Here is a 27,092-nt window from a genome sequence, read left to right on the forward strand (position 1 = left end):
AGTCATGTGGTAACAGATTAGAGTCTGAGACATCAGTATGTTTAGCTTAATATAGATACAAATGGTACCTATAGAAATATTTACCTACATGTGTATATACGAAGGTTAGTATTGATACATACACATATATTTCTTCTCTCTGTCATCTAAGAGGGCCTAAACCAAACAACACCCTAGTAGCAACAAGCACACCTTCACCCAGATCTTGGTTTCTAACACCATTCTCCAATAAAAGAAACCACAGATCCTGAGAGAAATGGCTGATTCTAGGACTGGGGGCAGGAAATATACAAGATAAGCCTGGAGCTTCTTGTGGTGTGAGAAAGAAAAGAGCTCAAAATGAACAAACCCCGCCCTCCCCAAATACACACATTGATGGGGGTATGTAAAAGAAACACAGGAGCCAACTAAAAGAGCTCTTAATGGACAAAGCTAGAATAGTTTGGGCAAAAGTAATAAAGATGAATTGGATTATAACCCAAAGTTATAAAATAAATATCCATGAACCTATACTGATATAAAAATGATTGAATAAATTAATAAATGGGAAGAAGAGACAAACCTGTGCAGAAGAATTCCAAATAATTTATGCAGATATTCCACCCTCAAGGATGTGGAGTAGAACTCTCACTCCTTAGATATGTGCGGAATATACACTTCTTCCGAAGCAGAGGGGAAGGAAGAATTTTCCTACAGAAAGGGAGAGGGGAAAACAAACACTGACAAACACTACCACAGCTTGCTGATCAAGGTCAAAATCAAGGGAGCTTGATATGATGTGATGAAAATGGCACTCTACCTCTGTGATCTTCCTCCTAAAAACCCATAACGCAAGTCTTATGAGAAAAACATTGGACAAATTCCAGTAGTGGTGCATCCTACAAAATACCTCCTGACTACTCCTCAAAGTTATGGGATCCTAGAACAGAAAAAGGCCATTAAGTGAAACCTAAGGAAATCTAAATTATGGACTTCAGTGAATAATAATGTATCAATGTTGGTTTATTGATTGTAACACATGTGCTGTATACCAATGTAAGATGTTAATAATAGGCCAATCCAGGGCACACAGTAACCCTCTGTACTATCTTCTCAATTTTTCTGTAAATCTCAAACTGTACTAAAACATAAAGTTTATTTTAAAATAATAAGGAATTAAGTTTAAAAACAATGCTATGTGGATTCTGCAAGCCATGCATATAACCTACCACTTGGTTTCCACAGACAGTGAACCACTATAATTGGACATTACCAATATGTAGAAAGGACTTCACATTTCTGAACTAAAATGATCAAAGTATATCAGATTCATCAAGGTCTTACTAGTTTGCAGACTGATAGGACCACAGTTACATTTAAGCTCCTAGGCTGGAAACCCAGAAGCAGAGGGCTGACTGTACCTCCTTCTCCCAGCCAGCCCCTCCAAATCACACAGACAGGCTGACCCTCCACTCACCAACTATCTGTAGTCATCTCTCTGTCCCTCTAGCTCAACCCTGGAACTGGAATATGCTGACTTATTTATCTCAATGTGAGTCTTTTTTATATTTCCTTTGTTAAAAGTCAGAGATGCTCACTGAACTTTCTACTCCCATCTACTCTTACAACCACTTAAAAAACCTACTTCTTATCAACAGCAGAAACTCCTTTATGTTTCTGTTTAGTCTGAACATCACTTCTAAATAACAAAACTGTTCTACAGAGATATTAAAAAGTAATCATCCATTAAAAAAATATTCCACTATTAGAATTCAGAAATGCTTTGCATGTGGTGTAGCATATGGCAATGAAAAGATCACACTGCACTGCAAATGACCACAGAGTATTCTGGGAATGGATAGAGTAATACAAATTATAATAAACTCTCCAGAGGCTAATTCATGTTGTGAAAACCTTGCAAATTTAATGCAGGATCTTTAAAGGTCAACTAAGTATAGTCAATCCATGCTTGGGGTCTCTCTAGAATTTATTTATTTATTTATTCATTCATTCATTCATTCATTTATTCATTCATTTACAATTCACCTTACATTTTGAGCTATCCTGGTTCAGAGAGAATTTCAAATTTTTGAAATGGGTAAAGAAAGAAAGGCCACAGTTTGGGGATTTGAAATGCTGCACTTTCTGGCAATGTTCTTATTTTTACTAGCCAACTTTACTAGAATCAAAAAAGTACAGTACAGTAGGCAGGAGAGACTTTCAAAAGCATGAATGGGCATCAGTTTCCTGCTGCAGAAAAAACAGAGGAATGATGAGTGAGAAAACAACTGGATTTGACAACTAGCAGGTTACTGATGACCTATAAAATAGCAAACTCAACAGTAAATATTCATTGAATAAATGAATGAGTAAATAAATAAGGAAGAAGGTAAATAGCTACCAAAATTAGCAAGGAAGATGGAACAATGTCTCTGATTTCAGAAGGCAAGACAATGAATAAGGAAAGAAAATGAAGGTGAAGAGCTTGTTAATTCACTAAACAAACACTGAGAATCTAATATGTACCAGGTACTCTAGGAGGTGCTGGGAGTGACAGCCCTTGTGTTCCAGGAACCCTAACTTCTTAGCGAAAACAGCCTTACAGATGTGCATATAGCTCTGAAAGAAGCGGTCCCCAAGGAGGTTTGTTTTACAGTTTTAAAAAGCAGAAATTCACCAGATGAAGTGGGGTAAGGAGGGCAGGTCTAGCAGAAGAGATACCTTCGGCAAATACACAGAGGAAAGAAACAACATGGCAATGCCTAGTAAAGGCCTGGGAAGTGGGCGTGAAATGAAACTGAAAGGACTTGATTGTGAAGGCCATTAAAACCAAATAAAATGTTTAGGTTTTTCTCTTGCATTCTCTGTAAGATGGCATGTGTTTCAAAAATACAGCAGAGAAACAATAAACTTGGAATTGGCAGCAAAAACAATGAGGATGTTGAATAGTCAATGCCCACCCTCAATTATTTGTAGACTAAATGATCTCTTTTGTGGATTTTGTTTTTGTCTTTTTCCTTTGGTTATAACTCTGCTTTTACTACCCTTAAAAAGGCATTCATCTGCAAATTGCTAGCCTAATTATTAAATGGGATTTGATGGGGTCTGATTAGGATTAGGAAAAGATCTTTTCATATAAGTTTCTGAAAAACCTTTCCAGTAACACTACAGAGGTAGCCATGCAACCATACTGGGTGACACTTTTAACATAAGCAAACAAAATGAGTTTACGTGCAAATAATCTAATAATAACAAACAGTGCCAAGTGGACTGGTTACTACTGTTCACTGGGGAGACAGTAAACAAAAAACAATAAATGTCAAAACTGTCTAGTCATAAGTCTTCTGTTCTGGACAAATGTATTTCTACAGCTAAAACCCCTAGATATTATATATAAAACAAACATAAGAAGGCTTTCAAAGGTGGAGATAAGAAGGCAGGTTGGCTAAGGACTGCAGGACCTAAGGAACGTAGTGATACGTTCCCTGGGTTTTAATTTTGGCTCATATATCCTGGACTGGGTGCGAGAATTCAGAAGCCTAGTTAAAGCCCACAATCTAGAAACACCAATGAGCACTCACAATTAAAAAAACAAAAAAATTAAGCCTCAGATTAAGCCTCCCTAGCCAAAGGACTAGGAAAAGGGCAGCCAAGCAAGACAGAAAATTTTTACATAATAACCATCCTAGGCCAAGAGAAAAACTGGCCTCATTCTCACCCCAGTCAGCAAACACCTAGTGGGGATCCTAGATTTCCACATTCGCCCAGCTGTACTGAGCTGTACCCTCTCCCTCCCACTGCTGGGGAGGTGTCAGAGAAGGTGCAGTGGGGAATCCTGCCATCCCAACCCCCCTCTATTGTTTCAGTGGAAACCCTGTAGAGATTGGCAGGGTACATTAAAAAAGCACCAGCCAACTGTATATTGTCTCTAAGAGACTCACTTCAAATGTATGATATAGGTAGATTGAAATTTAAAAGATAGAAAAGATATACAATGTAAACATCAATCAAAAGAAAGCAGAAGTGGCTATATTACTGTCAGATATTGTACACTCCAAGGCAAAGAAAATTTATAGGAACAAAGAGGGACACTACATAAATGAAAAATAGGTCAACTCCACCAAGACGATACAGAAATCCTAAATGAGTATGCACCAAACAACACAGTTGCCAAATATATAAAGCGAAAACTGACACAACTGAAAAGAGACATAGAAAAACCCACACTTACAGCTGAAGACCTCAACACTTCTCACTCAGTAACTGATAGAACTATATAATCAGCAAAGATACAGAAGAACTCAACACCACCACCAACCAACAGGATGAAACAGACATTCACAGAACACTCACCCAACAACAACACAATGTATATTCTTGGCAAGCGCACACAAAATGTTTACCAAGATAGACAACATCCTAGTCCACAAAACAAACCTCAACAAATTTAAAAGAACCAAGATCATAGAGAATATGTTCTCTGATTATAAGAGAATCAAACTTGAAATCAATAACAGAAACACAACAGGAAAAAAAAAAAACCCAAACACTAGGAAACTAAACCACAAACTGCTAAGTAATCCATGGGCCAAAGAACATTTAGAGCATTAAATGTTTACATTAGGAAAGAGGAAAAGTCAATAATCGAAGCCCTTATCTTAAGAAACAAGAAGCAAAGAAACCCAAAGTAAACAGAAAGAAGGGCATAATAAAGAGAAGCGCAGAAATAGATGAAATTGAAATCTGAAAAATAGAGAAAAACCTGTGAAACAAAAAGATAGTTCTTTGTTTTTTATTTTAAAAGATTTTTCTTTTTTGATGTGGACCATTTTTAAAGTCTTTATTGAACTTGTTACAATATTGCTTCTGTTTTATGTTTTGGTTTTTTGGCCACGAGGCATGGGGGATCTTAGCTCCCTGACCAGGGATTGAACCTGCACCCCCTGCAATGGAAGGTGAAGTCTTAACCACTGGACAGCCAGGGAAGTCCCCAAAACATGGTTCTTTGAAAAGACCAATAAAATCAACAAACTGAATAAACCAACAGAAACAAAACAGAGAAGACACAAATCAACCAAATCAGAAATGAAACAAGATGTTGTAAGGACACTGAAAGGAAAATAAAGTAATACTATGATCAATTTATTCACATAAACTTGACAACTTAGATGAAATGGACCAATTCCTTGAAAAGTACAAACTACCACATCTCACCCAAGATGAAAGATAATCTAAATAGCCTTGTAACTATTACAGAAATGTAATTCATAATTTAAAAACTCCCCCCAAAATATGCTTCTAAGCCCAGACAGTTTCACTGGAGAATTCTACTAAACATATAAAGAAGAATTAACACCAATTCCACACAATTCCTCCTAGAAAACAGGAGGAAACCTTTCCCAACCTGCTTTAAGAGGCCAGTATTACCCTAATACTAAAATCATAGACAGTATAAAAAAAGAAAACTACAGACCTATATTCCTCATGAACATAGAAGCAAAAATCTTTTTAAAAATATTAGCAAAAAGAATTCAGCAATATATAAAAAAGAAATACACACTATGACTAAGAAGGGTTTATTTTATTTCAGGGATGCAAGCATGGTCCAATATTCAAAAATCCATGTAATCCATCATATTAATGGGTAAAAGAAGAAAAATCACATGTTCATAGCAACAGAGAAAAAGGATATGACTTAATAATTTTATTGTGAATAAACACCCATTCACAATAAAACCCCTCAAAACACTAGAAATAGAGGGAAACTTCCCCAATTTGGAAAAGAGCAAGTATAAAAAACCTACAGCTAACATAAAATTAAACAGTGAAAGGCTAAACACTCTCTGGAAAAAGACAAGAATGTCCGAAATCACTGTTCTTATTCAATAAAGTACTCAAAGTCTTAGTAAAATGTAATTAAGTAAAGGAAATTAAAGGGATGCCAACTGAAAAAGAAGAAACAAAACTGTCCCTTTTTGTAGAAGATATAATGGTCTATGTTGAACACCCCAAGAAATCTACTAAAAAAATCCTGCTGGAAATAATAAGTGACTCAGCAAGGTTGCAGGATATAAGATCAACATACAAAAATTAATTCTATTTCTACAGAATTCAGTGAACTTGTGACAACTGAAATTAAAAATGCAATGCCATTTATAATTGCTAAAACAGAAAAATACTTAGGTATAAACCTAACAAAGTATAGGACCTGTATACTAAAAACTATAAAATGCTCATTAACGAAATCAAAGATCTAAACAGATCATGTTCATGATATGCAAATTAAGACCCACTGAGATCATGACAAACCTGTTAGAACAGCTAACCTAAAAAATGACAACACCAGGGCTTCCCTGATGGCGCAGTGGTTGAGAGTCTGCCTGCCGATGCAGGGGACACGGGTTCGTGCCCCAGTCCAGGAAGATCCCACATGCCGCGAAGTGGCTGGGCCCGTGAGCCATGGCCGCTGAGCCTGCGCGTCCGGAGCCTGTGCTCCGCAACGGTAGAGGCCACAACAGTGAGAGGCCCGTGTACCGCAAAAAAAAAAAAAAAAAACAACAAAACCAAATGCTGGTTAGGATGCAGAGAAACTGGATTTTTCATCCATGGCTGTGCTTGACATTCTTCATGGCTGAGGTGCTGCGGCCCTCACTGCACAGCCTGGTGTCAGAACTCAGCAGATGTCTAATAAACACTTACAGAACTCAACTGGCCTGAATGAGATACGGTGCCATTTATTTCCCCTATGTCCATGTTTACACTGGGAAGAGAGAAGAAATCTTAGAGACTGAAGTCAAGTATTGGTCTAACATAAAATTTCCCAGTTTTAAACTCTTCTTTGAATGGCGTCAGTGGTATCAAAAGATGCCCTGTAGTATAAGAAAGACCAATGGACTAGAGGGTAGAAGGTTGTGGGTCTAGATTTGGCTCAGCCACTTTATGAGACTTTAAGGAAGTCTCTTCACCATCTGATCAGTTTCCACAGGAAAAAAGTGAGGTAAAACGTGTCTCCAAATCTCAGAAGTGATATTCTAATCCTAAACCTCATATTATTTCTATAATTTTCTACATAACACAATAAGATAAGGTACATAAGGAGACAAGGCAACATAACTGAGAACCAACAGAAACAACAGATAACAGAAACAAATCCACAGAGATTTTAGATATTGGAGTTATCAGATACAAACAATGAAATAGCTGAAATTTCCAGTATTCAAGAAGATAAAAGCCAAGCTTGAAAATTTCAGCAGGGAACTGGAAAGGATACAGTGTGATATATCATATTTGAAACAAACAAAACAAACAAATTATTTAACTGAGAAACACACTATCCAAAATTTTAAAATTGGTGTGGCATTTAATAGCATATGAGACACAGCTGAAGCAAAAATTAGTGACTTGGAATACAAATCAAAAGAAACTGTCCAAGTGAAATAAAAAATACAATAACATGTTTAACTGGAGTTCCAGAAGAAAAATACGGGGGAAGAAGAAATATTTAATGAAATAAAAGCTAAGAAGTCTTCAACCAATGATGGAAAGTATCAACCCACAAATCTATGAAGCCCAAGAAGTCCCAAAAAGGAAAATAAAAAGAAGTTCACGTCTAGACACATTAGAGCATAAAACCAAAGGGAGAGAAAAAGAAACCAGAGGGAAGAAAACAACAAATCACCTTAAAAGAAGCAACAAACTAACAGCTGACCTTTCAACAGTGGAACTTAAAAGACAGGGGAATATCTTTATGGTGGTGAAAGGAAACAAATGCCAACCTAGAATTTGATACCCAGCTAAAATATACATTTTTGGACAAAAACTGAGAGTATGCCATCAGCACACCTCCACTAAAGGAAATTTTAAAAGCTGCTTTTTGGGCAAAAAGAAAACAGTCCCAGATGGAGGCTCAAAAATGCAAAAAGGAACAGAGAACAAAATCATGTTTAAAATGCAGGTAAATCTAAATAAATACCGACTACATAAAGCAATTAACAATACTGTCCTTACATTTATAATTAACATACACAACAATGACAGCATGAGTTGGGAAGGGAAAAATGGAGGTTGTGTTCTAAAGTCCTTGCTTTGCACAGTTACAGAGTAAAAGTATTTTAACACTAGACTGATTAGTCAAGTTTGCATGTAGTAATTTCTAGTGCACCCACTAAAAGAGTAGAAAAAGTATATAATTCCCAGCCTAACTGGAGGAAAAATAAGACCTACTGTGGCTGAGAAAATGAGAGAAGTGCAGAAAGAGAAGGAAGAGGGGTTCCAGAAGAAGCTGGAGAGGCAGACAGAGACTGATCACATAGGACCCTAGGGGCCACATTAAGGATTTTGATTTTCATGCTAAAAGCAATGGGAGGTCAATCAAAGGCACCTAAGCAGCAGAGATCTACATTCTATAAAGACATCTTTGGCTATGGTGTGAAGACCTTATGGAAGAAGAGAGAACTTTACTACCATTGTCAGGACTGTTTCCAGAGCACTGCCCCTCCAATCAAACAATTTGTTTTGAAGGTGCTACCTTACCTAAAAAAGTAACAATGAATAAAAAGCTAGAAAATAAAATTCAGTTTTGGCTTTAGTTTTTAAGATTTACTTTGTAAGTTAATTGTCTTTGCAGCTACTTTATTAACGTTTCAAATACTAGGTAGCCTTTATTTCTTTGTTCCTTAATGCTCCCAGTACATATTCTTCTGTCTAAATATTTAAGTCTGACAGATCATTAGGTCAGATATATACAATCTAATTGGCACCAAGGCATGAGGGCCTTTTTACCTCCTGTTTGTTTGAGACTAGACCACGTGAAATTTTAATTGAGTGATTCTAATATTATTAGATATCATTAACCTGCAAAGCTGTTCAGGAAGCCACTTAGGTTGTGGAGGGAGGAAAAAGTGAGATTCGTGTTCAATTAAGCCTGACTTTACTTGCATACAGAGCATTTTTATAAGAAAAGGTAGCCCGTTCTTTATTACCTTTTTGGTATTAATTTATCTTTACTGTGATATAATTCACAAACCATAAAATTCAACCTTTTAAAGTATACAGTTCAGTGGTTTTTAGTACAGTCACAAAGTTGTGCAACCAACACCACTAAATAATTCCAGAACATTTTCATCACTCCAAAAAGAAATCCCATACCTATTAGCAGTCACTTCCCAGTCTGCTCTTCCCCCAATTTCCAACAACCACTAAACCACATTCTATCTCTAAGGATTTACCTATTCTGGACATTTCATATAAATGGAATCATACATTATGTAGTCTTTTGTGTTGATTTTTCTTCTAGAATAATGATTTCAAGGTTCGACCATGTCCCCTTTTTTAAAAAGCACTTTTAAATGGAAAGTTTGAACAGGAAACTAGGCAGAGGAGTAAAACAAACCTCTGTGTACCCATCATCTAGCCTCAACAACCCTCAACCCATCTACACACCCACATACTTCTTACTTCGTATCATTTTGAATCAAATCCCAGACACTATATTATTTCTGTATAAATATTTCAGTAAGGACATATCATTATGATCGCTACTCGAACACTGGCCTTCTGATTGGGTTTTTTTCTTTTTAATGGCCTACCTCTACTAAAAACTGAATTTCTCCTTTGCTAGGCATTATTTACTTAAAAAATACATTAGATTCAGGCACTCGTTCTGTCTAATAAAAACACTAAAAGGGAAAAAGGAAAACCAAAATCCCAGAAATATTTCTGCAGAGGCCAAGATTCAAAGTGATCTAAAATTTGATAAACATCTCAATATTTCTTCTGACAGTCAGAAACACTCATATGGGGCTTGTTTACTATTTTCACTTTCCCTTGTCATTCTGGGAAAGGACTAGAGGTTATTACAAGGGTGTTTTGTTTTGTTTCTCAGCACACGCCAATTACAAGCCAGAAAGCACTTCAGGTGCCTTGGTGAGGGCTGAAAACAAAGCAATCTCACACAGAAAAGACAGTTTATGGGTCCAACAGACTGAATTCGGGGCTTTCTTAATGTTTGTTTTAGGAAAGGTAGCAAACAAGTAGATATTCATTATAATAAGCTGAGGGGAAAATAAAGAGAAAAGAGAGCAGGAAGGACAAGGGTGATGGAAGAATGCATACTTGACTGGTTCTTACCTTCTTGTGAGCTATCAGGAGGCAGTTGGAATGTTCGTGTTCACAAGCAATTTCATAGTCGGGGATCAGATCCACCAACTCACAGACAAAGCGCACCACTTCTTCGTGCCAGGGCACGTTGGCCATGGTAAGACTGCTTGCCGAACTCTCTCCACAGTAGGTAACACCCTGTGGAAACATTACAACAGTCAGAGACAGTTACAGACCTATTTAAATGTCACAGAGGAAGAGCTTCAGAGCCAGAAAGGCTTCTACAGGTCAACCAATCCAAGCCAAGCCAAGCCAATCCACATCTTCAAGTGAAGAAAGCAGTACAAAGATGATAAAATTTGCTTGGAAGCTCATACAAGTAGCGAGTGACAAAGACAGCACTGGAGCTCCCAGCCAGTGCTCTTTACACTCTGACAATCCTGATGCTTCTTGGGTACTTGTGCTTTGGGCTACATCACCATCTACACTGTCTACTCACAATAATGTATCTGAACTAATAACATGTCTTTCCATTCAGATTCATTTGTGCACCATAACAGATCAATTCTCATGGGATTATAATCCCCTAGTACAATAATGGAGGTATAGTTGACACCCATAAAAATTCAGTGAATAATTTACTGACTTGGAAAATAAGATAACCTCCTATTTTCTAGTATAATTTAGATTTGAGGTTGATAAACATTCTGTAAAGGGCCAGATAGGGATCCCTTTCAAATTATTCTTTTGGAATCATTCTAAGGAGATCACTTTGTAATGCATTTTTTATGTGGATATGTATAAACACAGAATCATGCCAAAATGAAAATACATGTATAGAAATACATATACATATATATATATATATACACACACAGATATGTGTATATATATATACCTTTACACACATCTACATGTACATACGTGTATCTACCCCCTAGAGAAATTCCCATTCAGTACAAATGCAGTAAGATAAATTGGTTTTTAACTCTTTTTAATTCTACCTGACAGCCCAGGCATGTAAGACACAAAAGTTTTATAACTAAGTTTTCCATTTGGTAAGTTACATAGTGATAAGTGACTAATGACTAATTTTCAATACTGACTATCGTAACTCTGTAGGCTCTATAAATACCCAAGAAATCAAACTTTCTTGAAAAAAGACTCGAATAGTCTAGATGTGCTACTAAGTAGGGAATAACTAAAATAGAATGAGGTTCTCTCTCACTCGCGCTCTCTCTCTCTCCCTCTCTCACACACACAGACTGGAGGGGACAGAATGACATTAAATGAAAAGCCTACAATGAGCACTGCAGAGTGACCCTGACCCTACAGATGGCAGTGCTGGGAGGGGGCCAAAAAACTCAGATGAGTTCTGCAAAACCCTCTACTCCAGATGGCTGTTCAAAGACTACTTACTGGTGTACTACACTGAGACGACCTTTGCTGAACATAAACTAAAGGAGACCCAGCTTAATTACAATAATCAAGAGAAGCTTCTCTATTAGCCCACTGATTTACAGAATTCATTAAACTGAATTTGGGTTTTAGCTGAATAAAAAAAGCAAATAATACAACAGTTTAAAAAATCTTTAAGAAAGCGTGGCTGAAAACTTGTACTAAACTTGCCCAAATACATGAAAATGATTTATTCATAAGTCAAATTAGTCATAGAAATGAACTTTACTTCACTTTAAATACTGTTTATGAGGGACGAAATATATGAACAACCATGTAGATACTGCTTAATTCAAAGGAATTTATTTTTTTAATAATACTTTTCTTATTTATTTATTTATTTATGGCTGTGTTGGGTCTTCGTTGCTGCGCGCGGGCTTTCTCAAGTTGCAGCGAGCGGGCGCTACTCTTTGTTGCGTTGCGCGGGCTTCTCATCGCAGTGGCTTCTCTTGTTGCAGAGCACGGGCTCTGGGCACGTGGGCTTCAGTGGTTGTGGCACGTGGGCTCAGCAGCTGTGGCTCGTGGGCTCTAGAGCACAGGCTCAGTAGTTGTGGCGCACGGGCTTAGTTGCTCCGTGGCATCTTCCCGGAATAGGGTTCGAACCCGTGTCCCCTGCATTGGCAGGCAGATTCTTAAGCACTGTGCCATCAGGGAAGTCCCAGGAATTTATTTTTAATATTTAAAATGTTAGTTCATTGAAGCAGAGGTTTTAGGTAAGCTCTTTTTTTTTTAAATTTATTTTGGCTGTGCTGGGTCTTAGTTGCGGCATGTGGGCTTCTTGGTTGCGGTATGTGGGATCTAGTTCCCCGACCAGAGATGGAACCCAGGTCCCCTGCATTGGGAGCGTGGAGTCTTACCCACTGGATCACCAGGGAAGTCCCTAAGTAAGATCTCATATTCATGACAATGGCTTTGGAAAATAATATCGATTATTCAGCAATAATAAAGCATGAAATGCTAAGGAGAGATTTGGCTTGGAAGGGAAATGAGAGAATGATTGCCATAGGTCATCACTATGCCTTCACATTATACTTCTCTATACGTTCGCATGATGCTTTACCGTTAACAAAGCAATTTTCACGTAAAACTTCTCATTTTAGCCGGACAAAATCCTCGGAGGTGGGGAGTGTGGGTAACTTCCTGAGCCGACTGCGGAGGCCGAGCCTGCGCGTGACAGAACTGCCATGGGTAGAAACCGGCCTCCCTGAACGGCCTCCCTGAGCCCTCCCTCAGCTGGGCTCCTCAACACCTCGCTCCGGTCCTCCCCCCTCTACATGGGCTGCTTCATTTCATCGCACACTGCGGTCTACCGACGACCCGCCCAGACTGGGTTCCTGATCGCACTTGCCCCTGAAGAGTCTAAAGACGTTGCGCTTTCCCTCACATGGCAGCTGCCCGCCACCTTCTCATCCCAGCACCACCTTCCACTCCCACCCTGTTTATCACCAGCACCAAGTTCTTGCCTCACAACTTTGGAAAAAGTGTCCTCAAGAAAACAGATGGGTATAATGTGGCAACTGAAAGCACTCATTCCAGAATTCCAGAGGCTGAGAGGTGACAAGAAGACCCAAAGAAAGTTCCTGAAGAGCAGGACCACTTATGCGTCTTCCTGTTTGCAGTGAAAAGCACAACCCAAACCATCACACTGGTGACTTCTGGATGGACCACTGGGCTCCAGGACATGGGGGCCATCGGGTCATTTTCACGGGCTGCTTACAAAGTCTACCTGGGGATTCAAAGTCTGTGGGAAGAGCTCTTGATATTCTAATTAAACTGACTGGTTGTCAAAAGACTCCCGGTATGATTGTTTTTGTCCCTGATAGTTTGAGGAGAAATGTCTTCACAACTTTTTGCAGCAATACATGTCACTCCTTTATCTTAAAAATGCTCCAATAGCTGTCCCCCCCACCAAAAGACCAGCCCACGTTTCTCAGCCTAGCACCTGAGGCCTTCTGACTGGACTGTCCCACTCCACATCCAGTCTTTCCCTGGCTAAATTCTCCACCATCTCTTTGATCTTTGGCCAGGAACTCCAATCCCATCTAATCCCAATCTCATCATACCCTGTGCATCTCTCTTCTCAGACAACTGGCATAACTTTGATGTGTCTAAATCCTGAGCTCTTAGAGGGTGGGGGCCACACCCTATTCTTCTCTGTACCCCCAACTAATCTGTTCTAAAGAGCAAGTCACATGTTCCTCTGACATTAAACTCCAGAACTCTTTTCTGATCTAATACAAAATTTAATTCATATTTTTCAAGATTTTTCTACACTTCAATGATTATGAACCAACTGATAATCACTGGTTAGGTATTGCTACATACATGAACAACCGGTAATACTCCCTACATTTGTGTGCAGAAAGAGATTGAGACTATGCTGACATTTGTTTTGCAAGATGCATTCTGCAAGGATTGAGTTCTGTAGACAGTCATGGTGCTAATGAGAAGAGAGTTTTAAATCATTTGACAACAAATAATTACTGAGCACTTACTCTTCTCAAGGTGCAGTGCTAGGCAGAGAATACAAAGACGGTATTTCATTTACAGATGGATTGTGTTATGAAAGCTTTTCAATAAGGCAGATGTTTACAACACGAAACACATTTTCACAAACAAGTAAGCAAATAACGATGGTTAAGCTTCCCAGGCTAGCAAATATAGGTCTACTTAAGCCTAATGAAGCTAAAATACATGTTAATTTACAGAGAATGGAACAGAGAAATATTTTACAAGACTAGCAGTGAAAGAAAAGAGAAAATCAATATAATAGAGAAACAGCTTCTATTGGTTCATTTTTAAATAATGTGCTTGATGGAAAGGGATCTAAACATTTACTGAACCCAGGCATATGTTATCCCCTTGAATTCTCAAAACAAGTCCATTAAATTGATATTAGTATTCTAATTTTAATACTGAGGAAATTTAGGCTCAAGGAGGATAAGTAACCTGTCCCAGGCTAAATGAATACATTTTAGGAATGTATCAAAGCTTGCACAACTTCCCCACCTGAGACTATGAGAGACCCGCCGTGAACCCTCCACACACACACACACACATCCAGGAAATCCAGGAAAAGGATATAAATGGATCCGAGAGCCTCAGGTATTTCACTAGCCCAGGGTCACTTTGCATTATCAATTTCACATCTTCAGGGCATTTATGTGACCTTGAGGTACTAGTAAATTTTAACACCAACCCCATTTCAGGGTTAGGCCCCGAGAGACTTTTTCTTTTTACTAAAAGCATAGGTAAGGGATAAGCCTCCAAGTACCACTCTGTATCAGTGGGTGAATTTTTTCCTAATTTGTCCTTTCACTAAAGGTGAAAGGGCCTAGTCTTCTGCCACATCCTGTCTCTACTGGAGCTGCAGAGTACCACCAGGCAATCTCCCTTTTTACAGCCCCTAAGGAATGCCCTTACAGACCTGACAGACTGACTATTCTCTCAAAAGTATGTTTACCGTAACATTTACTTCTAAGTGTTTGCTTCTGGAGGAATCTGAGGTTATCTTAGGCTGCCATATCGCTAGCTCTTACCAAATGTTTTTTGCAGAGGCTTTATTACTATTATTTTTTAAACGCTTCCATTTTAGAAAATTTTACTTTGATTAATAAGACAACAACAACAAAAAGCTGCCTTTTCAGACGTTAAATAGTTTAACTCTACTGAACAGGAAAGCATGCCTTCTCCATTTACGGATTTCATTTCAATCATTTGAATTATAAAAGTAATGCATGCTCACTGCAACAATTCACACAACACAGAAATATGAAAAGTAAAACAAGCCTTTCCTTCCCCTTCTCCCAAATCGTACACTGTTAATGATTTGATATGTATCCTTCCATACTTTTCTTATATAAATGTATCTAAACATATACTGTTAAAATTTGATCAAGTAATAATTATTCTATAACTCATTTTGTTTCTTAATAGTATACTATTTTCTGTAAACATCCCTTTTCCTACTTCAGTTTAAGAGGAAGATACTTCATTAACTTGCTGGACAAATGAGAGATGAATTTAATAAACCATGTGATCCTCAAAGGCCCAGGTACTTGATATTACAGGTCTCCTACCAGAGACAGCTGATCGTCCCATGCTTTCCCCTGATACACATAAACTGTTGTCTATTACCTTATATTTTATAATTTAAATAAGACATTTAAAATTGTGATTAGGTTACACACTTCTCCAAGATTTTTCAATTAAAAAAATCTCTCAAAGTAGTTCATTTTACTTCTGTAGATTTTGCCTTGTTCAATAAGACATCCATTTCCCAAACAGCAGATCCAAATTTAGAAAAAAGATTTGTACCTATGATGCTTTGACGAGGCCTGGCACATGAAGACAGCTCAGAAATATTTGTTAAATGCAGGGATAAAATAGTAAAATGGAAATCTTGTTTGAAAGAAACTATGTCATTATAACATCTCAGCTATAAGTAGAAGGCTTCATCTGTTTCCTAGTTAATAGTTTGTCCGATTACAAAATGCCCATCAGAGAATTACACTGTTTACAAAGTAGCCATCTTTCTTTAAAATTTGGTTGATTCTTTTCAGATTACAAAATATCTTCTTCATTATAGGAAACATGACTGCAAAGAAAGAAGGAGAAAAAAAGGTGACAGTGCGATCCAGCCAAGTTAATAATAGAGGTTTTACTGCAGCATAATTTGAAGCAGCATTCTTTAATAGCTAAACCATAAATTAAAACACCACTAATCGCTGATGTTGGCAAGGTTTCCTTAAGCCGATGCGTATATTTAAAGTGTAGCTTGTCTCTCTGCATCATTAGAGTTCTTGCCAAGAGTAGCCTTTTGAAATTAAGAGCAATTTTAAAAGAAAAGTGTCTTGACCTCACTAGAGGCTGCTACACACTCAGCAATATTTCATCTGCTCCTCTCACCTCCCCATCCCTCCAGAGGAACGTAATGCAGAACGCTGAACTTACTAAAAAAAGGCTGTAAAGCTGAAACATGCTCTGATGTGACAGTGCATCCAGCTTCATAAACGTAAACTGAAGAGTGGAGCTTTGAGAGACTGGGTTAATTTTCTGGTCACTTTCTCTCATTCTGTATATTCTTAGTTGTCCAAGAAAGCTGTCTGCCTCTGAAAACTCTATAGCTGATGACTGCCAAATCATTACTGTCAGGCCTGTCTTATCCCCAGAACGCCAGGCTTATAGAACCTGTGGCTTCTTTGAACCTACACTTTGAACCTACACTTGGATTATTTAAAAGCTATCTCAAAGTATTAAGGTCAACATAGAACTCATGCAATTACTCCCTAAATTTGCCTCCCTTCTCCACTGGTCTTTTCCATCTCAGCAAATTGTTCCACATCCACACGATTGCTTAAGTCAAAAACCCAGGTGCTATTCTTGATTCTTTTTGTTCTTTCATACCCTACATGTCCTCTAACAACAAGTTCTGTTGGATCTACTCCCAAAATAAATCACAAGGGCACCCAGTCCTCTCCAATGACCTTCCCCACGCCATCACATCTCTTGCTTGGCAAAAGTTTTTTTACCGGTCTACCTACTTCTACTACTGCCCTCTATAATCCACTCATGGCAATGGCAGGGTGATCTTTCAAAATCATAAATCAGATCGTATCACTCTCCAGTTTAAAACCCCTTCCTAGCACACCTAGTTTTAAAAAAAAGCCTATCGTTAAACTTAGTATAAAATCTGATTCTCTCATCCGTGCATGAAAGGCCTAACAAAATCTGGCCCCAGCCCACCACTCTGATTCATCTTGTACCACAGCCAACTCCAACTACCCCACGGAGATCATGTAGGACCTCTGTGGACCAGCTGTGCCTTCTGCCCAGAATGCTCTGACCCCAAGCCTTTGCATGTTGTGCTGCTTCTTACTATTCAGTTATCAGTTTTTAAAGGAGTCATCTCCTCAGAAAAGCCTTCCTGCTTTTGAAATCTAAAGCAGCCAACCACAATATCTAGTAAAACAGCATATGCGTTTACCCTCTGACACATCAATCCACGTACAGGTATCTAACCCAAAGAAACACTGGCAAAAACATGACAGTGACAACCAGACATTAAATGGCTCCTGCTGGAAGCATACACTACGACCAATGAAATAATCTTGAAATGCAAACATACACACACACACACACACACACACACACACACACACAAACATGATCAATCTTATTTTGATCTAACTAACAATCCACGGGAAATCTAAGGGGCAGAGCAACATGCAATCACCAAAATCTAAAATATAAATATGGGGAACTAACCAGGATAAATGATCCATTTTTTCCAACAAAATAAATTACAAGGGGGAAAAAAAACACATGGAAGAGGAACTAATAGATTAAAAGAAATTTAAGAGAGAAATAATCCAATTCTGACCCTTATTTGGATCCAGATTAAAAAATACTTTAGACAATTGGTTTAAGAAGATGTGGTATATATACACAATGGAATATTACTCAGCCATAAAAAATAATGAAATATTACCATTTGCAGTAACATGGATGGACCTAGAGATTATCATACTAAGTGAATTAAGTCAGAAAGAGAAAGGGAAATATTATATGATATCATTTATGTGACGAATCTAAAAATGAGTACAAATGAATCTACATACAAAATAGAAACAGACTCACAGACATAGAAAACAAACTTACAGTTACCAAAGGGGAAAGAGAGGAAGGGAAGAATAAATCAGGAGTACTGGATTAACAGATAAACACTACTGTACATAAAATAAACAACAAGGATTTACTATATAGCACAGGGAACTATATTCAACATCTTATAATAACCTATAATGGAAAATAACCTGAAAAACTATATGTGTGTGTGTGTGTGTGTGTGTGTAAATAAATAAATATATATTAAAAAAAACTGAATTACTTCACTGTATACCTGAAACTAACACAATATTGTATATTAACTCTACTTCAATTTTAAAAAATACTGTTAAAATAACTGGTCAAGTTGAAACCTTATATGTTCCAATATATGAGATTATTGTTAGAACTGTTTAGTAAGAACAGTATTCTGAATAAGTGTTTAAAGTGAGTGCATATCTTTTAGAAATACATACTAAAACAGTTATGGATGAATGGTATAACGTGGGGATTTGCTTCACAGGTAAGGGCAGGAAAATGGGTAGGAGTACAGCTGAAACACGAGCTAGTAATTTTTGAAGCTGGTAATGGATGGATGGGGTTCATTACATCAGTCTCTCTACTTCTGTATATATTTGAAGCTTTCCATAGTAAAAGTGTAGTTAAAAGCCAACCAATTACTCACTATAACAGTATTTTATTTCTCAGCATATTAAAGTTACTATGTAGTGAGCACTACATTCATTTTCTGTTGACAGTCTACCTCTCACTAAAATATAAGCTTTTCATATGTGAGAGCAAATGCTTAGTCTTTACTGCTCTTATCCCCAAACTTAGAACAGTGCCAGGAATCTTGATTAATATTTCTGACTGAATAAATAAAACATCCGGGACCTCCTGCAGAATTTTAGAAGTTTGTAATTGCACCGTGGCCAACAAAGCAGAATGAGAAGGTGCCCAACACTAGCCGGCAGGGGCTTACCTTCACCTCGATGAAGTCAGGGTTCCCCAGGGACACCAGCTTGGCATAGGCCTGGAGTTCATCCACGTTCCATGCTTTCACCAGAGTCAGCCTATAGACAGTACGTTGTTGCTAAAACAGAGGAAAACACAACTTTGTTTTTATCACCTAGGAAGATTTTCAAATTTCTTAAACCCATAGGTGAAACCTGGCATGAACTTCTATTTATTGAAGTTGCGTTTTGTAGAAAGATGAAAAAAACGTAAACAATGTCATAAGACTCCCAGAAGCCTTATAAAGGCACAGATATTGGTATATTTTTCTTCTCTCACTTACAGTATCGAACACTAGATAAGACACCCAAAAGGTTCTTAACAAATACCCTGAATTCCATTTAGTTAGAAATAGTAAATTGACTGAACAGTTTAGATTGGTGAAAATTAATTCACATAACCATCAGGCTTTCAGGTATCAATTGCTCAAAGTTATTTACAGTAAGAATTTCTAATCACTCTTGTCCTCTTTCCTGCTTCCTCATTATTTAATGATCTCTACTTGGCAGAAAAGGCACCTTGATGAACTGTCAATGTTGCCATTTGTTTACCATGTAACAAAAGAGGTATTGATCTTCTGAAAAGCCATTAGACAACAGTCATGCAAGCCTTTAAAAGCTTTATACCTTTGACTTTGTAGCTCCCTTCCAGGACCCTAGACAAATTACTAAAAGTTCAAAGACTTATTCAAACATCTCAAAACAACATGATTAATGATAGTTTAAAATCTACAAAAAGAGTGGGGGCAGAACCTGTGACTTGCCTTTAACCAACAGAATATGGCAAAGATGATGTGACACGTGTAGTTATGTACACATGATTACATCCATCTGTAGCAAGTTCCTGGGTAGTATCCATGCTGCTAAACCGCAAACCATGCTTTAAGTAGCAAGGCTCAAAATACTCAAGAGAAAAACAAAGTGAAGTAAGACGTGAACAAAATGATACCAATCTCTCTCTACATGCACCCCAGTGTTCACAGCAGCATTATTTACAATCGCCAAGATATGAAAGCAACCTAAAGTCCACCAACAGATGAACGGATAAAAATGTGGTGTGTATATATATATATATATATATATATATATACATATACACATACACATACACACAATGGAATACTACGCAGCCATAAAAAAAATGAAATTTTGCCATTTGCAACAACATGGTTGGACTTGGAGGGCACTATGCTAAGTGAAATAAGTCAGACAGAGAAAGACAAATACTTTATGATATCACTTATATGTGGAATATAAAAATTACAACAAACTAGTGACTGTAACAAAAAAGAGACTCAGATATAAAGAACAAATTAGTAGTTACCAATGGGGAGAGGGGAGGGGGGAGATGCAAGATAGGGGTAGGGGATTAAGAAGTATAAACTATTATATGTAAAATAAGCTACAAGGATATATTGTACAACACAGGGAATATAGCCAATATTTTATAATAACTATAAATGGAGTATAACCTTTAAAATTTGTGAATCACTATACTGTACACCTGAAACATATAATATTGTACATCAACTATACTTCAATTTAAAAAAATGTCGGGCTTCCCTAGTGGCGCAGTGGTTTAGAGTCCGCCTGCCGATGCATGGGACAAGGGTTCGTGCCCCGGTCCGGGAAGATCCCACATGCCGCGGAGCAGCTAGGCCCGTGAGCCATGGCCGCTGAGCCTGCGCATCCGGAGCCTGTGCTCCGCAACGGGAGAGGCCACAACAGTGAGAGGCCCGCGTACCGCAAAAAAAGAAAAAAAAAAAGAATGCCAATCTCTCTACTTTTGCTCATGTCTGAAGATAACCTAGGGATGAACAGTATTAGGCAGCCATATCAGAAAATGTACTCAAAACTTATTTTTAAAATGCAGTGTATAATGCACAAAAAGAAATCTTCCAGATTCCCTTCACATAGCTAGAATTCACCCAATGCCAAAACCTAACAAAAATGGTAGAGAAGTGCAGGCCAATCTCACTTGTACTTATATATGCAAAAATCTTACAGAAATTTTAGCAAATTAAATTCAGCATTATGTTAAAAATTCTAGAAATGCAAAGATGATTCAATATTAGACTACATATTAATACAATTCATCACGTCAATAGCTCAACACAGAGAAGTTATATAATCATCTTATAGACACACAAAGACATTTCATATCATTTAAAGCCCATCCCTGATTTTAAAACAGAATGAACAACTGAAAAACCATTTGGTAAACTCAAAAATTAAAAAACACATCCTTAACATAAAGAAAACACTCTCCGGTCAATAGTCCATGTCATTCTTAGAGATGTAAAAAATAGAGGCATTTCTATTTAATCAGAATAACAGCAGAATGTCCACTCTATTATTTTTATAAACACTTCCCTGAAAGTTAAAATCAAAGCAATAAGGCAAGAACAAGAATAAGTGGATAGGGCTTCCCTGGTGGCACAGTGGTTGAGAGTCCGCCTGCCAATGCAGGGGACATGGGTTCGTGCCCCGGTCCGGGAGGATCCCACGTGCCGCGGAGCGGCTGGGCCCATGAGCCATGGCCGCTGAGCCTGCGCGTCCGGAGCCTGGGCTCCGCAACGGGAGAGGCCACGACAGTGAGAGGCCCGCATAACGCAAAAAAAAAGAATAAGTGGATAGTATACAAAAAACAATTACTTGCAAACGATATAGCTGGCTTCTTGGAAATCTAAGAAAATCAACCTAAGAAAATCAGATTAAGTACAATTGGTCAGTTACCAAATAAAAATAGAAAAATGAGCAGCTTTCCTAGCATAGAGCAGTGGGGTAAATGTGGACTCTAAGCCCAGACTGAATCCCAGACCACATACTAGCCATCTTTAACTCTGTCTCAGTTTCTATCTGTGCAAAATGGGAGTTTACACAGGATTAAAAGTGTCCATCTACATAACGCTTAGAACCATGCTGGCAGCAGTAAGTCTTACTAAGTATTAGCTATTATATGCCATATGTACGGTACATATATACTATATGTACAACTACAAAATGCAAGGCAAAGAAAATTCTACTTCAACTCTAAAATACATCTATAAAATACTTGATGATTATTTATGAAATAACAGAGAGAGTGAAAAAAGTAAATATTTCTGAGACCATAAAAAACTAGCCTACATGGACAGCCATGATAGATTTCTAAATATAATGTAATTCCAACGGGAGTTTAAAATTCCTTTCAACAAATAAACTGGCAATGATACCAACAATAACAATAGCAAGAGTTAGCAATGAGTCAGCCCTTACTATGTGCCAGCTGTTGTTGTGTTTAACATCTTAGCAAAGATTCCAATATTTGTCTCATCTTTGCAACAAATCTTACAAAATAGGTTTATTAGCTTCACATTACAGATATGAAATAGAGGCCTAGTGCTGCTAAGTGAATTTCCCAAAGTTACACAGTTGGAAAGCAGCAAAGCTGGGATATGAACCCAAGCAGAATGAATCCAAGGCAGACTCTCTCTCTCGTTGCTTAACCTTTTCAAATTGTGAAAGAAATCATACAAAGAGAAACATACATAAAACACGAATGGACAACCCAAGGGATTAACACAAAGAAAATATTCATCACCCAGTCACCATCCATTGCCTTTACCCCAAAGCTATCTAATATCCTGACTTCAACATTAAAGTTTAGGTTTTTGCCTGTGTTTGAAATTTATATACATGGAACCATAGACTTTTTTGCATCTTGCTTCTGTCATACAACACTGTGTTTATAACGTTCATCCATGTTGCTGCATGTTGAGATTTGTTCATTTTCTTCGTTATCTAATATTCCATTATATAAATATACAATAATTTATTCAACCGTTCCCCCATTGATAGACATCTAGATTATTTCCAGTTTTTAGTTATTATAAAATGCTGTTCTCTCTCATAACACTAGAGTTTAGTTCTTCCTGCTTTAGGGAATTTTATGAAATGCTATTATGACATATTCTTCTATGTCCGGCTTCTTTCACTGAAATTCTTTCACTGAGTTTGATGGTGACTTTAGCTTCAGATATATTTTTGCTGCTGTTTAGTACTCCAGTATATGAAAATACTTACATTAGTGAAAGTTGTTGGTTCGTTGGTTTTTTTCCCCAGTTTGGGTCTCTTACAAAATAGCATTGCTATGACTGTTACTGTACCTGACTCCCGATGGATGTTTCTTGAATGTTCCTAAGAGTGGAAATGCTGGATCACAGGATGTGCAGATATTGCTAAATTGGTTTCCAAAGTCATTTCACCATACTTCCACCTGCAGTGGATCAGAGTTCCAGCTGCTTCTCTTCTTCACCAACACTTGTTGTTAGTCTTTTAAACTTTAGCCATTCCTGCACTGTCCTATTTTGTATTTGCCCGTTTACTGATGAAGTTGAGTATGTTTTTGGCCATTCTGATCCTTCTTTTGTGAAGTACTTGTTCAAATGTTTTGAATATTTCTTTCTTGGGATAGCTGTCTTTTTACTACTGGGTTTTTCAAATTCTTTATGTATTCTGGCTGTAAGAATGCTGTTATAATTGTATTAGAAATATTTTCATCCACTTGATGGCTTTCCTTTCTGATTTCTTCATATCTTTTGATCAACAGATATAACTAATTTTAGTACATTTACCTTTTATCTATTGCCTACTAATGTTCAGATTGTTAAGGACAAAGAAAAGCACTATGGGGTTACTAAAAAAGAAATGTCATTAGATTTTATTTCAAATTATCAAATTCACATTCTGGGTTTCACTGTGTCTGTAGGGAGCCTGCTCGATAGGATGGTTTTGGAGACTTTAAAGTCTGTTTAAAATTAGTTAAAGCAGTTCCTAAAGTCTATAGAAGAAAGTTGTGTTATACTCCAGTTAGATCAAATTAAAACAAAAACTGAGTACAGATGTTGCTTGAGAGGTGAGAGCTGGAATTTCCTTTGCAAAGGACATACTTAACACTTTATTTTATCCTTCTTTTAGATTAAAAAAAAAGAAAGAAAAAATTGGAGTACAAACTGGATTGTATTGTAGTAATTTAATTTGAATAAAACCTATTTTCTTCCCCAGTTTGGGGATTTAGTTAGTAATTTTAATTTGCATAGGTTCTGGTCAGTTATTACTGCAGGATTTTCTGAATGTGGCATATTATCTAGTAGGGACAGGGTTTGTGTAATACTACAGAATACAAAAATGAAGATGAAAGTATCCAATTCAGGCAAAAAGTTTAGCTACTTTCTGTTCAGGCTACAATGTGATTTGTAAAATGTCACAATGAGATTTGTAAAAAAGTGTCAAGTAGCTGGCATGTTATAATTTCATGTATTTTCTGTTTAATTTGAGAGTCTAGGACTTTTTTCCCCCAGTGGTAGTAACAAACACAATAAAATGGGAGGGAGGGGTGGATCTGAAAGTAACATCACAATCTATGTGCAGCTAGGCTGTGCAGCAAGAAACCTAGATGTTAACCACTAGAATTCAGACCAGATCTCTGTGACAGAGTTTAAATTTGGGTTTTAACTTATGTTTGTTTCTTAGAGGGAAGCAATACACGGACTGAAAATATTGGGTTGGCCAGAAAGTTCTTTCGGGGTGGTACGGAAGAACCTGAATGAACTTTTTGGCCAATCCAATACATGGAGTGAAAATTGAGGTCAAAATTCCAAAGGTAAATGTTAAATGCTTATCAAAGGGAAGTGAGGGAAAAAAGGATTAAGTACAAAGTAGAAAAAGTCTGAGTAGTTAGGAAGGAGGAGAGAAAAGAGGAAAAAAGTATAAGACGAGGAAAAGAGTACATAGTAGCAGTTAAGCTACTGGGCTCTGGAGTCAGCTGTGTGAGCTCAGGCATGCTCTCTGTGCCTCTGTAAAATAGGAAGAGTAACAGTATCTATATCTCATAGTATTGCTGTAAAATTAAAAGAACTAAAACAAATAAAGAACTTAGAACACAGCCGGGAAGATAGAAAACTATGAATAAATTTCAGCTACCATCATCACCACCACCAGCAGCAGTTACACAGATTCATTCATTTGTTCACACAGATATCAGTTCAACCAACAGTCACCAGGTCCCACCGTACACCAGGTATAATACTAGATGCTAGAGATACAGCAGTGAACAAGCAACCAACGTACCGACTGTTGTATAATCTACATTTTATTCTAGTAAACGAACAAAACCAAAGTCAGAAAAGAAATTAGCAAAAATGATTAATACCAAAAGAGGAAAGGAACCAGGAAACCAGCAAGGTAAGACTCCACCACTCCTGCCTGGCTCCTCAAAGGGAAGGAAATCCAAAAAGGAGGGGATGGCTGATTCACTCTGCTGTACAGCAGAAACTAACACAACACTGTAAAGCAACTATATCCCAATTAAAAAACAAAAAAACAAATTGAATGCTGACCGAGTCATATCATGCTTGTCAAAGAATTAATTCCAAACTCTTTAAAACAAACAAAAAAACCTTAAAATTGAAACAATCCCTCACTGACAACCACTGTTTCTAAAAGCAAAGGAATATGTATTGCCTCTACTAGAAATTGGGCAATGAATCTTTCAAAGTCCTTAGAAAACATACTTATTCTTAAAATGGCTTTAATTATCTAAATTTTTTACTGTTCGTGGGAGACAAAACAAAATGTGTCAATCTGATATGTCAAATAAGCAAAGAATTAGAAAATAAATTCAAAGATATAATTCATGATGCAGCCAAATGAAGTATTCTTTATAATCAAAGAAGACAAGCAGGAAAATTATTATAGAATTACTTCCAAAATAAATTAACTAAGTAACCAACCAAATTAAACTGTAATGAATAACTGAAAATGTAGATCAAAGAAAGAGGGCAAAGACAATGTTATAAGACTCAGTGAAGAAAATCCAACCCAACAGGAAAAGAAATCATAGAAGGAAACACATCAAGCCATTAATAGTGCTTACTTCTGAGGATGAGAAATAAGAGAAGGGTTGTAGGTTTATTATTTACATTTCTCTTTAAAGACCTGTAGAACACCATGAAACGTTCAACATGTTCATTACGAAAATCTCAGGAAAGGAGAGAGAAAATGGCAAAAAATAATATTTGAAAACAAAATGGCCAAAACTTCCAAAATTTGATGAAAAACATGAGTCTACACATTGAAGAAGCACAACGAACTTCAAGTAGGATAAACTCAAAGAGATGCACACTGAGATATATTATAATCAAACTGTCAAAAGACAGACAGAATCTTGAAAGCAGCAAAAGAGAAGTGACTTGTCATGTACAGGGATCCTTGATAAGATCAGAGCCTATTTCTCACCATCAACCGTAACAGTCAGGAGACAGTGGGATGACATATTTAAATTGCTGAAAGAAAAAAACTATCAACGAAGAATTCTACATCTGGTAAAACTATACTTCAAAAATAAAGGAGAGGGACTTCCCTGGTGGCACAGTGGTTAAGAATCCACCTGCCAATGCAGGGGACATGGGTTCAAGCCCTGGTTGGGGAAGATCCCACATGCAGCGGAGCAGCTAAGCCAGTGCGCCACAACTACTGAGCCTGTGCTCTAGAGCCCGCAAGCCACAACTACTGAGCCCACGTGCTACAACTACTGAAGCCCGCGCTCCACAACAAGAGAAGCCACCGCAATGCGAAGCCTGCGCACCGCAACGAAAAGTAGCCCCCGCTCGCTGCAACTAGAGAAAGCCCACACGCAGCAACAAAGACCCAATGCAGCAATAAATAAATAAAGTCATTTCCAGATAAACAAAAGCTCAGGGAGTTCATCATTAGCAGAACTGCCACAGAAGAAATGCTAAAGGGAATGCTTCAGGATGACATGAAAGGACACCAGACAGCAACCTGAAACCATGAGTAAAAAACTGTGATAAAGATAACTAAATATGTAAATGTGAAAGCCAGTATTTTCTATTTTTGGTTTCTAATTCCTTTTTTTATTCCTATGTGATTTAAAAC

At 37.5% G+C, this 27,092-nt stretch overlaps 1 protein-coding gene across 7 annotated transcripts in view; it reads right to left on the bottom strand.

The window, feature by feature from the left end:
* The window catches only part of LOC113630607 (S-adenosyl-L-methionine-dependent tRNA 4-demethylwyosine synthase), a 265,650-nt gene that overhangs the window by 78,398 nt on the left and 160,160 nt on the right, over positions 1-27,092 (bottom strand). For 6 of the 7 annotated variants that reach the window (XM_027126212.1, XM_027126207.1, XM_027126208.1 and 3 more), the window contains 2 exons: positions 19,124-19,234; positions 10,108-10,275 (listed from right to left, as the gene is read on the bottom strand). In XM_027126212.1, the coding sequence (XP_026982013.1) occupies positions 10,108-10,275; positions 19,124-19,234 (279 nt within the window). The remainder of the gene's footprint in view (positions 1-10,107; positions 10,276-19,123; positions 19,235-27,092) is intronic. The other variant, XM_027126210.1, reaches the window with a different exon arrangement.

The sequence above is a fragment of the Aethalodelphis obliquidens genome, unplaced genomic scaffold (genome assembly GCF_003676395.1).
Source record: "Aethalodelphis obliquidens isolate GAN/ISIS:26980383/991018 unplaced genomic scaffold, ASM367639v1 scaffold30, whole genome shotgun sequence".
Classification (NCBI taxonomy): Eukaryota; Metazoa; Chordata; class Mammalia; order Artiodactyla; family Delphinidae; genus Aethalodelphis; species Aethalodelphis obliquidens.